General features: G+C 35.8%; 1 protein-coding gene across 1 annotated transcript; it reads left to right on the plus strand.

The window, feature by feature from the left end:
* Nucleotides 1-4,042: 4,042 nt before the first annotated feature.
* LOC117338240 lies at nucleotides 4,043-7,404 on the plus strand. Its single transcript, XM_033899503.1, has 3 exons — nucleotides 4,043-4,271; nucleotides 5,532-5,720; nucleotides 6,822-7,404. The coding sequence occupies exons 1-3, from the start codon at nucleotides 4,061-4,063 to the stop codon at nucleotides 6,887-6,889; spliced, it is 468 nt and encodes a 155-aa protein (XP_033755394.1). The 5' UTR covers nucleotides 4,043-4,060; the 3' UTR covers nucleotides 6,890-7,404.
* Nucleotides 7,405-16,765: the final 9,361 nt, after the last annotated feature.

Here is a 16,765-nt window from a genome sequence, read left to right on the forward strand (position 1 = left end):
AAGCCATAATCATGATTGGCAGCCATAGCAATGACAGACTTATGAAAAGGAGCATTAGAATAACACACCTTTAGTGAGCTTTCCGCGAGTGAGTTTAATACCGCTGGGGTAAAATGTTGACATAATGACAAATCTCTGAAAAAAGTTATTGGCAGATTCGTCTTTTAAAAGGTTAAGATTAGCACGCGATAATATGCGTCTGGTGTTGATCAACTGTCAGAAGTCTTGGTACCCATCGGGCCGACAGGTTTTTCATAACAAGATCCTCGGTCAGAATGGAATGTTCTCTTTCCTGTGAAATGCCATCTCTACTGGCTACTTTATTGACCATTTCTAGGGTTGCAACATTGACAGGCCTTCCAGGACTGGGGTCATTCCCAAGGCTCTGTCGGCTGCGCTTCAATTCAGCCACCATCCTTTTCACTGTAGCATATGAAGACATCTAGTGTTGCTACCATATCACTATGGATATCCTTAGGTGCTCAAACTTGTTATGGAAATATTGGATCACTTCTCTTTCACCGATTTTGTCCTTTTTGCAGAAGTCGCTTGTTTTGTTTACTCTAGATTGCTAATATGACCAGTTCCTAAAAATAACCTTCAATACGAGGCTCACAACATGTCAATCATCCCACGTATGTTCCACACCATGCGTACATGAGGTAAGCTCTGCTCCACTACCACCACTACTAAACTGATATTCAAACCCTTTTTCGGGAGTGTATAGGTAATGTACATGTAGTAAATAACACTTTAAATAGTCAGTACGGAGTTTTGAAATAGGTAAATTTAACTTTTTTATTTGATTTTGTTTATAAAATGACAGTATAGTTAATATCTAAATGAACGATTATTTTTTTGAGTAGAACGAAAAATATTTTTCAATTATTTGATATTTAACAACCGTTCTTAGTTTGGTAATTTGGCGATTGTATGATCATCTTTAGTTTGTGTGAAATGTATTGCCGATGCATCACATACAATTATAATGCAAAGCATTGAGCAAATGCCTGTCTCGATAGATAATAATTTTTAGGCCTACCTGCTATAGTTATGGTAAGGGAGCGCCCTGTATACGTTGATAACGTGATAATAAGGGAGCGCCATGTATACGTCGATAACGTGATAAGGGAGCGCCCTGTATACGTTGATAACATGATGATAGGGAAGCGCCCTGTATACGTTGATAACATGATGATAGGGAAGCGCCCTGTATACGTTGATAAAATGATGATAAGGGAGCCCCTGTATACGTTGATAACGTGATAAGCAAGCGCCCTGTATACGTTGATAACATGATGATAAGCGAGCGCCTGTTTACGTTGATAACATGATGATAAGAGAGCGCCCTTTATACGTTGATAACGTGATAAGTGAGCGCCCTGTATACGTTGATAACATGATGATAGGGAAGCGCCCTGTATACGTTGATAAAATGATGATAAGGGAGCCCCTGTATACGTTGATAACGTGATAAGGGAGCGCCCTGTATACGTTGATAACATGATGATAAGCGAGCGCCCTGTTTACGTTGATACAGTGATGATAGGGAAGCATATTTTATCCTCCTTCTTAGGACTGGCAGTGTTTCGTGTGAAGTTTGTATAAAACATCCTTGGGTAAGGATTATTCAATATTGTATAAACGTCAGGTTTTCCCATCTCCTCTTGCCTGATGGGCAGATCCAATAGTGGCAGTATAGTTAATTCTTTAGGAAACTTATAGAAATGATGTAAAACACCCTTGGGGAAAGGAATAAATTTTGGACCTCTTTGGCCTAAGGTTTAGAAACCAATATTGGGGGAAAATAGCCAATTCTTTGAAATCTTTTTTCTGTACAATGTCTTGCCATAGTCACTAAAAATCCAGGTGAGCACAAAGGCCCGTAGTGCCTCTGGTTGTCATTTTACTGTGGGCATTGTCTTTTCAAGGTGCAATTCCGGCAAGAAACGACTGTTGATACCATAATGATACAAGGACGAGCAGACCCGGCATACCTACAGTGGGTGAAGACGTATTATGTTTCCTATAGTATTGACGGTCTTACGTGGACCAGCATGACGTCACAAAACGGGGACCCAATGGTACGTCATGTCACAACACGAGGTTTCGAGAGATGCAGTTGAATGAAGGAGCATGGTTTTATGATTGTCACCCTGATCTATTTAGGAAATGCTCTACTCCTTTAGACAATATGACGTCTGTCCGTTTGTCTGATGTTCCTGTTGTCATCTCTGGCGCGAATTTCCCTTCCCATAGTAGGATATCCGCCAGAAATGAGGAACGATTAAAAGAGATCTTATTTTTATGGACATGTTTTAGCAACAGTTCTAGTTAGACAAAAACACATGTTTACCTTCATTTGATTTCCAATATTTCAGTCAAAAACAGTTTTGGATATCGCAATTTAAAGTATATTACTGTTTCTGAAAATCTTTTAAGATGATATTCCCGAACATTGGAAAAAAATTAAAATATGCATGGGTCATACCGCAGCTTTAGCCTGAATGAACATTCATGTTCATTTTGAAATTGCGCAGATCTTTTTGTCTCACTTTGCTATTATTTGCAATAAATTAAACACCGTGTCCACATACGTAGTCTTTAAAAGAGTAATTTCAGAAAAAGCAGAACGAACTATTACTTAATGAATGGAATTTGGTTATCTTATTTCATAACAAACGCACGTGGTTAAATTCATTTGAAAGTTTGGCTCATGGTGTATTTGTTTCTTCTGGCGTTTGCTTAAGTATCTATTAGCCGAGTGTCAATGATGAATACGTTGCATTTGTAATGTCCTCTGTAAAGTCCTTTATCATATCACACTATTGTTCCGGTATTGACAAATTGGAAATTATTCAGAGATTTAACTTATTTTCTTCTGAATAGTAATAGGACATTTAGAAAGGACATAACAGTGGATAATAACTAAAGAATTCAGACGTAATAACGAAACCATGATTCCAACTCATAATCAATTAAACGATGGCAAGCTATGAGCAAAATATTAAATTTGTATGAAGTGCAATGGTAATAAAACCAAGTATCCCTGAAGTGCCAGCGTTTCTACTCCCGCCATAAAAATCTATGTAAAATCCAAGTTATATCACATTCTCGAAATGAGAACAAGTTTGGCTACAACGAAACCAGTAGTTATTTCACCAATCACGTCTGATTAATATTGAATAAAGAAATATATTTCAAAATGAAAACATGATGTCGTAAATAAAACGTTCAACGATTACGCCGCTGAGTCCATGTTGTATTGAATTTATCAAAATAGCTCATTAATGTAGAAATTGATTGATAAGTGAGCATGACACAAGTGAAAGATTCAAATTTTTTGCCGTTTTGTTTACAACTGCAACAATTATATTTATAGATATGATATTTTTTAAAACTCTTTTCATGTTACATTTGCTAAGCAGTTATAATCAATACAATTCTTTATTTGTGAAAATCATTTTTGTTCCAGTTATTTACCGGAAACAGTGACCGAAACACCGTAGTCAAGTCCAGTCTCGTCCCCAGTATCACAGCTGTTTACGTCCGTATCAATCCCAGAAGCTGGTACAGCCTCAGATTTGACATCAGTGGATGTTACAATGTTAAGGAAAAAGGTAAGAAAACTTACGTGATTTGACGTTTCGTTTGCGTTTTGTTTTGGCTTTCGCCATTGCAATTAAAATATACTTATGGCATACGATATATTTAGAAAGAAAAAACACGTGAATTACATCTTTCAACGTTATTTCGAACTCTGATAACTCGATGTAAACATTCAGTCCTATAAAAAATATACTCGAGATACCTTCTTCATGACTTTCATCAGCTTTAACATAACGAAGTTCGACTGTATATAAATTGTTTGACAGATTTGTCTCTAGGTTTTATCAGAAGGGCGGAAATCAAGTAAGCTCAGATTGGTCGTATCGGAGGTCAAACTATAGGATACACGCAGACTATATTTTGGTCGATGCCCTAGCCAAGCATGTCAAATAATTAGTTTAGTAACATGTTTTACGTTGCAGATGTCGGGTCGGAATTTTACAGATCGCCAATGTCGCCTTCCGCGGACTCCAATCAGCACCTTGTGTTCGAGTCACAGTCTCAGTCACTTCCTAACTGTGGTAAACTGTGTCATAGAGGAGAATTGTGTTTTTCCTTCACCTTTGACACAAATCAGAACACTTGTCGAGGCTATAAATCATCAGTCACAACAACACCCATCCCCTTCTCCACAGGGTCAGCGAATTATTTCGTTAATACAGGTGATAATTTCTATGTTTTCTTAATAATTTTTCTGGTCCTTTTAAACTGCTGCAATAACAAGTGATATGCTATAACTTTTCGGTCACAAACAACGAGACAGATCGGGAGGCATATCATGAGGAAACTGCCAATTGCTTTCGTTGACTAATTACATGACTTTTTACATATCAAATGAGTTAGAATTATGGATTGAAACCTGTTGTCGCTGAACTGAGTTAGTCTTGCGACCATTTGGTTTGGTTTATTTTGTTTAACGTCCCATTAACAGCCAAGGTCATTTAAGGACGGCTTCCCGTGTGTGCGATATGCATGGTGTGGTGAGTGCGTATGTGTGATTTGGAAGGCTGCGGTATGTTCGTGTTAAGTCTCCTTGTGATTGGCCGATTTATAGTGCCACCTCACTGAAGCATACTGCAGAAGAGACCCAGCACCACACCCCACCCGGTCCCATTATACTGGCAACAGGCGAATCAATCGTCCCACTCCTTGTATGCTGAGCGTTAAGCAGGAGCAGCAACTACCATTTTTAAAGACTCTGGTATGTCTCGACCAGGGGACAGAACTAAAAGCCTTCCTCACAGGGGCGAACGCTCAACTTAAGGCCAAAAGTGAGGCATTGTCAAGGGAGACATTAGGAAGAAGAAAGTTTGTAAGAAAGAAGAGAAAAGATAAGATCCCAAATTTAGTCGCCTCTTACAATCATGCTATGGGGGCAGCAGGTACAAATTAATTCCTAGACTAATATGAACTAAGTAAACAATAGTCTTAGGTGACATGAAGTAAGTACACTAGAATATTAGACGAAGTACAGTGTAAGTACATTAGAATGTTAGATTACATGAAGTAAGTACATTAGAGTGTTAGATTACATGAAGTAAGTACATTAGAGTGTTAGGTTACATGAAGTAAGTACATTAGAGTGTTAGATTACATGAAGTAAGTACATTAGAGTGTTAGATTACATGAAGTAAGTACATTAAGAGTGTTAGATTACATGAAGTAAGTACATTAGAATGTTAGATTACATGAAGTAAGTACATTAGAATGTTACATCTGAATAAAGATTTTGTTTCGTTTTGTATTGATTAACTGACTATCAACAGCGAAAGTCACTAAATAAACGAATAAGGTAGACTAAGTCAATTACCATTATGATGGTCCATTTCACGTGTTTAAATGTTATTAATATTCTTTTTATTTTATCGCTGTACAAAAATCTAATATGTGATTATTTTGACCATTTTATATCTCAAACGCAGGATTGTTGACATCCCTTGGTTTCCAAATGTTATCAAACAGCGGCACGTTCTACAAGGTGACCGAACTTGAATTGTGCCAGACAAGTGCAGTCGATTTCTGCGCCCAACAGTACTCGGGGCTGATGCGGATTAAGTCGGAGTCTGAAATGTTAAATTTACAGAATGTCATTGCCGGAAACACCATTCTAGGTAAGAGGATTGATCACAAACCCATATTTATATTACTGAATATGTCAGTATTGCTGCCTAACCACTGTTTTATTTTGTCCATACATATGTATTATAGTATCAACGATGGAAACTTTCGGTAGTGAAAACCGGACAAGGATTTAAAATTTTGGTAAGATAAGTCAACGGCACCACAAGCGTTAAATCCGTGTATTTGCACTTGCTAATTAGCTACCAATTAGCGACAGGATTGTCTTACAAAGAGAGATGTATACTTTTCCTAATCTACTTTCTTTTTCGAAATCGATATCATAACGATACCAATTTCTTACCGTCAATACTCGTCATAAAGATTCAGCATTTGCAAAGATAAGACATTTCTCTTTACGTTACGTTGATACTCTTTATAACAAATTGGGATTCCCTATCCGTAATATATAAAAGATAAACCTTAATTGTAAAAATTCCCGTTCGATTATTTCTATCGGGGTGTTACTACCCTTGATACTATAATATATGTATGGACCGTGGGCTGGGAATTCGTACCACACCCCTGTACGCCAGGCATTAACGAATCCCACGCGGAAGGGTACACCAAGTGGCACTATAATGTTAGTTTGCTTGGTTTTTCGTTTTTTTTTCAAATTGACGAACTAAAATGCCGCTCAGCTATACGAAACAATTATCATTTATCAATAATCACTAGAATACCCACTAAGATTCAAAGTGATTAATGAAGTGAATCATCCAGCAATGTCAAAGGTGTTAAAATAATGCTTTTCGCTTCCTGAGTTAATTAATTAAAAACAAGTGAGCTGTATTCTATAGCCCAAAAGTTTCTTGTTGGAACATCTCCTCTACCCCTAGTATGAAACTTTCAACTTATCCTCGAGACCAACATCATAGAGCTCAATTTAATTTTTTTTTTATTAGTCAAGACAATATTTTGAAATGGATATAATAATTACGTTTGTATCTACCCTACCTACACTACTCTATGACACGACCATCTGTCGGAAATCTCCACTCGTCGTCCAGAGCTATGTTAATTGTCGCAGCTACGGTAACAATTGTGCTCGGTCACATATTGCCATGTAAAATGAGAAAAATCATATTTTTCAGCAACAGACCACAACCAGTTGTTCGTGTCTGGTACGTATATGTTGTCAGAATGGAGGTATGCTGATTAATCGGAAGTTATTGACAGCGTTCTTTGGTCGCCTAGCAACCCTGACCCGGGTCAGGGTCACTGTGTCATGATGACACCAACAGGTCTGGAAAGTGTGAACTGTACAGCAGAACTCTTCTCCATTTGTGAATTCTTTTGATAATATTGAAAGATTTCGAACCAGGTGGAAATCAAACTCCATGGGAAAATCCCCATCGTTCTAGATCAAGATTCTGTTGATATATGAATCTGAGCAAAAATCTATGTTACTCTTTTCCGTACATATCGTTGTTTCTACCACAGTAGGTGGGTTTTGTTCCACGCCCCAGGCACGGAATAATCATTACCGTTTAATAACATTCAGTTTATACCACACGTGGAATAAACTCTAAATCCGTTTTGATTGGATGACACGGTGACCTTTGGCGGGGCTATTTTTTAATCAAGTGGTTCAATGCAATTTGATTAGCTAACACTTGAAGGCCGATTCACGATGTCCTGTAAATGATAACGCATTTCGCAGTTATTATGCTATATTCTTGAAAATGTATAAAGATTTTTATCAGGTTATTGTTTTTGAAAAATTAACCTTCTTATCATTTTGTTATGATTTGTAATATTTCCATTCATTTGTAACATTGCATATTAATTAGTGCCATTTTTAATTAGGTCATACACTTACACCACACCTGATACTGAGAAGAAAACAAATAAAGAAAAGAACACACGTTGACACAAAACAGGTAAACTTATCCTCATGATAGCTTTTCAATTCTGGCAGAAACTGAAGCTCGTGTTTTTGTAACTTTTGAAAAATAACTAACTCGAGTGAAAGAAATACCATATACAACAACCACTCGTTGTGTAACCTCTTTATTTAATATATGTGTGTGTATTGTTCTTTTCTAGTTCAGAAAACGCTTGCTGAAAACCACGGGAAAGTGGTATTTTGAATGAAGGTAAGCCAAGTAATGATAGGAAAAAAACGTTAGAAAGTATCATCTACACTACATCAGTAATAACTACAGAGACAATCACCATTAACCGTTAAAAACTTTTTATTGGATTGCATTGATCTACAGATTGCAACATACGGTTTAACTTCAGCATGTCAAATCTAAAGGTTCTTTTCGGGCTTGTTAGTATATACAAAACTTTTAAACTATCTGAAATCTGTTGGTCTGTTTCGCAATATGAGTAACCATAGCCACTTTTTGATTTTAAACTTATCGTCGATGTACCAATATATACACATTTTTCATGCCTGTTTTTTTTTATGTCATTTCGTCTTTTGGACATTTTGTTAATATTTGTTAATCGCGAATTTTGGCCTAACTGACATTTACTGTGCTGATGGGCCGTTATGAACTTATAACTAGTCATGAGTAATGTACTGCAATGTATATAAACTGCGAAAATGTATTATTAAGTATTGCCTTTTCCGCTTGTTTGGTTTAGATTTATTTTTATTTAACGGCCAACCCACAGCAATTGTTTATCCAACCTAACCTTACCCAACTAGTAGACGAATGTACACATTATACAGAAAATAGCTCGTCGTTGTTGGACCTTATTCTTGTAAGTAACAATTCAATATTGAATCGGACATACGTTGGAGAATCCTTCCTGGATCAACCAATGAGATATCATTGTCCGGTATATGGCATTTTTAATATTCAAAAAGTTATATCAAAGTCAATTACACGTAAAATATGGATGTATAAGTATGCCAATTTTGAGCAGTTTAGAACATTGTTAGAAGAGACCGACTGGTCATGTCTTGACACTAATGATATAGATCATTCATGCAATTTGTTAACTGATAAAATTAACGAAATAAGGAGTATCTGTATTCCAAATAAATGTGTTACTGTTAAAAGTAGAGATCTTCCGTGGATGTGTTATGATATTAGAAAGAAAATTACTAAACGTAAAAAACTGCATAATAAGGCAAAACTAAGTAATAGAGAAATAGATTGGTTAGAATTTAAACGTGTACGTAATAAATGTGTCAACATGATAAGACAAGCGAAAGATAGGTATTTTTATTAAACTTACTTCCAAATTAACTGAAAATAATAGAAATAAGTCATGGTGGAAAGTTAAGACCCTAAAACTCAGCAAATTCCTCCTGTAGTGTTTGATGGGAGATATTATGACGATGACACTGACAAAGCTAACGTGTTCAATACTTACTTTTCTAGTCAATCGTCAGTGGACGATTCTGCTTCACTTCTTCCAGATGATAATTCCAGCATAACACCAAACAACCTTAATGAAATAACTTTAACAATCAATGACGTAAAAGATGTATTGGTTAACCTTGATGTTTCTAAGGCCGTGGGACCCGACTTGATTAGTCCCGGAATTCTTAAAGAGACGGCGTCAGCCTTATGTGTTCCTCTTGCCTTCTTATTTAACAAATCACTTTCTTTGTCAAAAATACCATCGCAATGGAAGGAAGCGAATGTAATTCCAATTCACAAGAAAGAAAATCGTGCAGATGTTAAAAATTATCGTCCAATATCTTTATTGAGTGTTATTGGGAAGGTCTTTGAACGCTGTGTTTTTAAATATATACATAACTTCTTCTGTGACAACAATCTGATAACTAGTCGTCAATCAGGGTTTACCCCTGGAGATTCAACTATAAACCAACTTGTTAGTATAGCTGATGATGTTGGTAAAGCCTTAGATGTAGGCAAAGAAATTCGAGTTGTCTTCTGCGACGTAAGTAAAGCTTTCGATCGAGTCTGGCATCGAGGTCTCCTTTTCAAACTTTCCAAATTTGGTATTTCTGGGAGCTTAATTAAATGGTTTGAAAATTATCTCAATGGAAGGAAAGAGCGGGTGATATTAAATAATTGTGTATCGGATTGGGCCTCCATCAAGGCTGGGGTACCTCAGGGCTCGATCCTTGGTCCTCTTCTATTTCTTGTGTATATAAATGACATTGTTCATGATATCAATTATATAATTAAGTTATTTGCCGATGATACGTCGCTGTACATAATAGTTGAAAATCCCATCACGGCACATGCCACTCTAGAGTCAGATATCAACAAAATACATGTATGGTCCCGTCAGTGGCTTATAGACTTCAATCCCCCAAAAAACTGAAACTATGCTAATAAGTCGAAAAAGAAATCCCATTAACCATCCCTCTATATATATGAACGATACTCCTATAAATAATGTATCTTCTGATAAACACCTGGGTGTGTTCTTCTCAGGAGATGGTCGTTGGATAGATCAAGTAAATTACTTAATTGCCAAAACTTCATCTAAAATCAATATGATGAGATCGTTGAAATTTCAGTTAGACAGAAAAACTTTGCAAACTATTTATTTCTCTTTTATAAGACCACTACTTGAATATGCCGATATTGTATGGGGAAATATTCCTAAAGAATTGGAAAAAAAACTTTTAATATTGAAGCTGCACGTATAGTAACTGGCGCAACAAAGCTAACCAGTACTGATAAATTGTTAAATGAGGTAGGGTGGACTAGTTTATTTGATCGTAGACAAAATCGAAAAATTCTTCAATTTGATAAAATGTTCTATCAATATACTCCTCAATATTTATATGGTCTTATACCTAACACAGTTTCGGAGGGACATAACTATGATACAAGAAACTCGGACCAAACATTTGTCACTCCAATATTTTGCAAAACTGCTTTTTATAAACAATCGTTTTTACCCTCTACAATAGATCAATGGAATAAAACTTCCACCTCACGTTCGATCAAACCCATCTGTTTCTGCTCTAAAATCTTACCTCGATCAACAGTTAAGCAGGAACATACCTATCCACTACACATTTGGAACCCGAAAGGGTCAAATTTATCATGCTCGTCTACGAATGGAATGTAGTTCCCTAAACAGTTATTTATATAATAAAAACATTGTTCAATCTCCGCTTTGTCTGTGCGGGCAAGTTGAAAACGCTATCCATTTCCTTTTAGAGTGTGCCAGGTATGACGACATAAGAAGGCAGTATTTATATTCCTTACCTTTTAATATTACAACAGATATCTTACTATTTGGGAACCAAACACTTTCACCACAAGAAAATAAGGTCATCGTCTTAGCTGTTCAAGATTATATACTTAAAACAAACAGGTTTTCATAAAATTTTATTTATTCCAAAAGCATGTTTTTGTACTTAAAGTCAAGTTGTCTGTCTCAACAATCTGAACTCTACACCAAGTATTCACCATTTTCCTTTTCTTTTCCTTGCTTAAACTTTTGTTATTCAATGTTAATATATGGTCTTATATGCCAATAATATGTTGTCCATCCTCATTATATTTGCTGTTTATGATAAGGTGATAGATTTACATAAGTGTCCTAGACACTTGTTTCTATTTCCTATTCTGTACATTCAATTTTGTAACTATACATGTTTTTGAAATGTCTGAATAAAAGAAAGTTTAAACTAATTGTTTATTTAAGGACAGTTCCTCTAAGGACGCCAAGTGAGTTGACTACAATAAAAACTACTACAGCAGTATGTATGCGTTGTATTTCATACAACTAAAGAGTCCGGCTAACCTAAAGCAATCGTGTTTCGTCCGTGGTCGTGCGTAAACCTGTACCTTCAAATCGCTACTCCTCATTTACACCAAAACAGATTTCAACAAAATTTGACCTGAAACATCAATTTGAAAGGACAATCAGAATTGTGTAAGTGATGCTGGTTCAACCGGGGGCCTAAAAGAGGAAGTTAGCTAATACTTTTTCTTTAGAGCGCTTCCTCGATGCCTTAAGTGATTACATCAAAATATAATCCGAAACATCACTAGAGAAAAAAGGGCTTGTTCGACGACTGGCTACATAGGAAATGAAAACCAAAAGGGGAACTTTACAGCGCTACTCCTTCGTGCCTTAATGGATTACAACCATATTTGTTATGAAACATCAGTGGAGGTGGACAGTCATGGTTTATATATAAAGGGATGTCTCAATGACTGTTTAGGCCCATGGGTCTTTTGTCAATCAGTGACTCAAAAAGGCTTCCTCCAAGCAAAAATATTACAACTCTTGGAGAAAGCTGGTTATAATGATTGTTTCCATGCCGGATATTCACGCTTGCAATTCATACATGCTTGTGTATGTACTTACATAATTGCGTTTATTTCGTCACCAGATTGTTCCGGCTCGGGTTCAGGTCATTTAGTTATTGCTAACTTATTAACTATGGCCATTGAAGAACGACCTCTCTAGTGTACAAAGTATATGTGTATGTGTTTTGGGAGCCTCCCTAATGCTCATGTTTGTAACGTTTTGTTTGCACGAAACCAATGTCTACCTTATAGCACTACCGCACTGAAGCATATCTCTGAAAACATCAATCGGGACACCTCAACCAGTCGTCCCAATCACAAAATGCTAAGCATTAAGCAGGAGTAGAAACTTCCATGGTATATACCCCAGAACTCTCGCCCTGGTGCTAGGACCCAAAAAATCCTTCTTCACAAGAACAATACTAACAATATGGCGTCTCTCGACAAGCATATTTTACAGCATGGATGATTGAGAACTTATGGAAACATCTATCAGAGCAAGACACGGCGGTAGATGACACAGAAGCTAAACTTAAGCTGTGTGCTTCACTTAAAGATTTAACAGATGCACCAATTTTACCAACAATAGTTGAAGATTTTAAGCAACAAGTTGCATATGTCACGATCGTATCCCCGTCATACAATGGTTTGCTAGGCGAACAAGAGGCCCACTGGCCTTAACGGTCAACTTGTTTTGAAATATATCTTTTTTAACCCGCTTTTCAGCTCCTGGGGCTCAGGCCAACATTTGCAAACTATAACACCGCCTTCCAAAATTGGGTCTAGAAACCGCTTTTTTTTTTAATTTTAAATGTCAATTAGTTTGATCCATTTTGGCCCAACCCATCTGCCCTGGATGTCAGTCAAGTCTAACTTCCGACCACACTAGACTGACTAAGATCGAGTGCGATTAATTTCTTCAGGATGTTTCATTATTCAACAAATGATCATAGACACATTATACGAGTACAAGAATGTACATTATCACGATATGTGAAACACATTATCTTGGCACTTAGATACAAAACAGTGACTAGATGCAAAAAAATCCTATCGCAAACTATAACTTTACCCAAGCCAGTCAAGTTTATTCCTACTTCTTCAACAAATACTTTCCTGTCAACCTCAGTTCGTACGGGTAATATAAAATTGTTGATGTACCCATGACAATCAATTATTTTCCCAAATGCCGTATTGCTCGACACTAGGATAATAAAGATATTAATCAAGTGCAACGGCTAACAGCAGTTGTTTTTCCAACCACAGCTATTTACACCGTATAATGACATAAAATGTAATTAAGCAATGGAACAACTATCATGCAGTTATTTTACCAGAGAATTGCATTCCGCAACAATTAGAGCTATAAACAAATAGAGTTTTAACAAAACTTACCTGTAGTATGCTACTTTCAAATGTATTGCATTTCACAATAATAAACTGCCCTGACATATTCCCCAAACCTAACAAGAGTTACCTCGCTTTACACCACCTCTTCACTCGCTGTCTTCTAAACAAGTTTTTTTGAAAAAGCAACGTGTTCTGCTATTTTGACCTCGTAATGGTTTTTACCACGTGCACCGTTTGATGCACGATTGATTCAACAATAAATTCATATTATTTACAACATCAAAGTTTTCATGTGATTTTTATCATTTAAACTGTAAGCATCACACTCGTTAATCTCACTGATACTAAAATAGCCTAAGAAAATAAACCAGGAGTTGTCGACATAACGGAAACAGAAAGTTTTTACCTGGTATCAAGAACGTGCCTTTCGCTGCTATCACGAACTAGTAACAGCAATATCAACATACATACATGATATTTTCGTATCATTACATGAAATTACAGAAGAATGATTTTCAATAATATTCAAACATAACATATATGTACGTGCCTGCTACAGAAATATTTGTCGTGATATATATACGAAAGCATCAGTGTTACATATAGGTCAGAACGGAGGATATTTATCTAACGACTGCCTCTTCGACACAAGTAAATTTACAAACTGCTATTTTAGAAACCGGTAGATAGACAAAAATGCCAGTCAACGAAACATGACAGTTTGGCCGATTACCTTTCCATTAATGTTACCGACGCGGCCTAAACTGGTCAACACGGAGCCCTGACAATCAATTTGCTTAGTAAAAACTGACAGTACACATGTGACTTAATTGCATGCGATGCAACTTGACATCAGCATATCCTACGTACCAGCAGTTTCTTGTGTGCAATTTATTTACAAACGAAGAAACTGAAAAACACTAGCATGGCTTTATTACATCAAAGATAAATAGATACATAAGGGTTCAAGGTGAATGAGAACAATAGCATATTGTGTTTTAAGGGTATGAGCTGCTGCCCTCATATAGTGTTTTGAACACAATAAGAACATTTCATTGGTCTTTTCCATTTTCCATATTTTACCAAATGTTTCAAAACACTGACGAGTTCAATGGAAACACGATGAAAAGACACATTCTCTCCTTGAGCATCCAAACATCCACGGAACGAGCTCATATGTCACCACGTCAACGTTAAACTAAAAACTGGGTGAATTAACTTATTGTTTATCAGCATCGTTGCATATATCACAATGAAAACGAGATGAAAACTTTGTTTCATTTCATTTCGACATATTTTATTGTATAACATTAATACAAATGGGTTAGACAGCAGGCTAAGCCTATATAAATCTTCCCCAATACAAACAGAACAATAGTAGAATTAAACTAAAACAATTGAAAGTGAAGAAGTATAAGAAATATGTATAATCTATGAAAGTGAAACATCTTTTATGAATATAATGATTTTTATGGTCAAAGGGAGGTAATTATAAAAAGAACTAACAGTTAGTGGAAAAGGGAGGTAATAAGGAGTAGTATAGCCTTTGTCAAATTATGATAATGTTTCAGAGTTATAAAAAGTTTTAGTTCTCAGTTAATAGCTATTGCTTAGAAACAGGATTGGCACCCAGTCTTAAATTCAGCAGCACTAGATTTTCAGGTATAAAATGTCCTTACTTCTCCTTCTGTAGCCATCCATCTAAGTGTGCTAGATTCAGACTGAATGCCCCTGCATCCAAGCAAAGCTTTCATATGTTAGATATAACAAACTGTAATTATACTTTGGAATAAAAAGACTGTAGTTGAATATACTAGTTTTGAATTAAGTAAATCAATCAGAGATATTCAGGTATCAGCTGACTTTTGAAGCAGGTCGCAGGTTCACCACATTCGTATATCAAGAATATGAACAATATAGAATATATATAAATACGGATAAAATAATAATCAAATACTAATTGACTGAGTCTGGGTCTAGAAAATAACATTTGAATAAATATGGTTAATTTTGAGTTTGATCAAATCGCTTACTATCTTTAATGTATTTTTGAACGGCATTCAGAATGTTGATATTAATTTCATCAGACAACAGGTAATTTCCATGTGTTAATACTATAGTGGTTATAGATGATGCTGGTTATTGATATTTTGTTCCAACTCTTGCCTTTGCTGTTCATATAAGCAGCATTCAAAAAAGTAATGGTATGAAGTTTCATCCCCTTGATTACATCTGCACAATGGTGAATCTATAAGATGATCATTAAAACGGTCAAAATTTAAATTACTTGCATTATTTCTAAGTTGACATAATATAATACTTTCTTTTCTATTACTTTATTTTTCAAAATGTCCATTGCACGGATTAGACCCACGGGAGTGATAAGTTTCTTAAAAACACCTAGGGATGGTGAATTTATAACTTTAGTGTCAATGGAATTAAATTCACGTCGCATAGTTGGGAAAAAGCTGTTATAATAATTTTCTGATCTACATAGAGGCTGATTGAATAATCGTTGCCTACGGAGATGATGTACTGTGTCTTCATTGTCATTTACGTATTGAGTGACTATATCAATTAGGTATTGGGGTGCATTATTATGTAAGATATGGTACATTAAGATAAGTTTATGTTTTTTTCGACGACTTTCTAAAGTTTCCAATCCAAGTTCTCTGTATAATATATTATAAGGAGTTCCTTTCCTAAGTCCAGTGATAATACATGTAGCTTCTAGCTTCTATGTATTATTGCAATTATCCCAAACTACAGATGAATACATGTATTCTAGTATTGGTCTTATAAATGCTACGTACATAGTTATTAATGTTAATCTATTTAATTTACGTTTCAAACTTTTTAGAATGTTCAATCGTTTGTAGGATTTTTCAAAGATCCATCTGAATTAAACGTTAGACCTAATTGCTTATGAGTGTGTGAGTTATCTATTGGTGTGTCTAGGAAATATAACTGCGGAATAATTTGTGTTTTTTTTCTGGAGAACAGAACAGATTTTGTTTTATTAGGGTTGAATTTGACATCCCATTTATTGGCCCAAAAACTAATATTTTCTAGATCTGTGTTCAGGGTACCAGCTATCTCTTCTTGGTTATCATCAATTACAGCATATAGGGATGTATCATCAGCGAAAAGTTTTACTTGATTTGTTAGGCATCTGGTAGGTCATTAATGTATAGAAGAAAAAGAAAAGGCCCCAGTACAGACCCTTGGGGGACCCCAGCATTGCCATTTTTGAATGAAGAATCAAGGTATTGGGAGCCTCTCTAAACCATTAAGTACCATACTACGTAAGATTAGGGAAAACAGGCTTGTTTCCACCACAATATCTACATACTAGCAATTGCCAATGGATAGTTACAGGAAAACGTTATTCATACGTGTTCCGCAATCTGCTTTAAAAGCCCTCAATAATCAAAATATGAAAGTTAAGCAATAGTTATGTATGAACTTGGAATAAT

The sequence above is a fragment of the Pecten maximus genome, chromosome 11, assembly GCF_902652985.1.
Source record: "Pecten maximus chromosome 11, xPecMax1.1, whole genome shotgun sequence".
Lineage (NCBI taxonomy): Eukaryota > Metazoa > Mollusca > Bivalvia > Pectinida > Pectinidae > Pecten > Pecten maximus.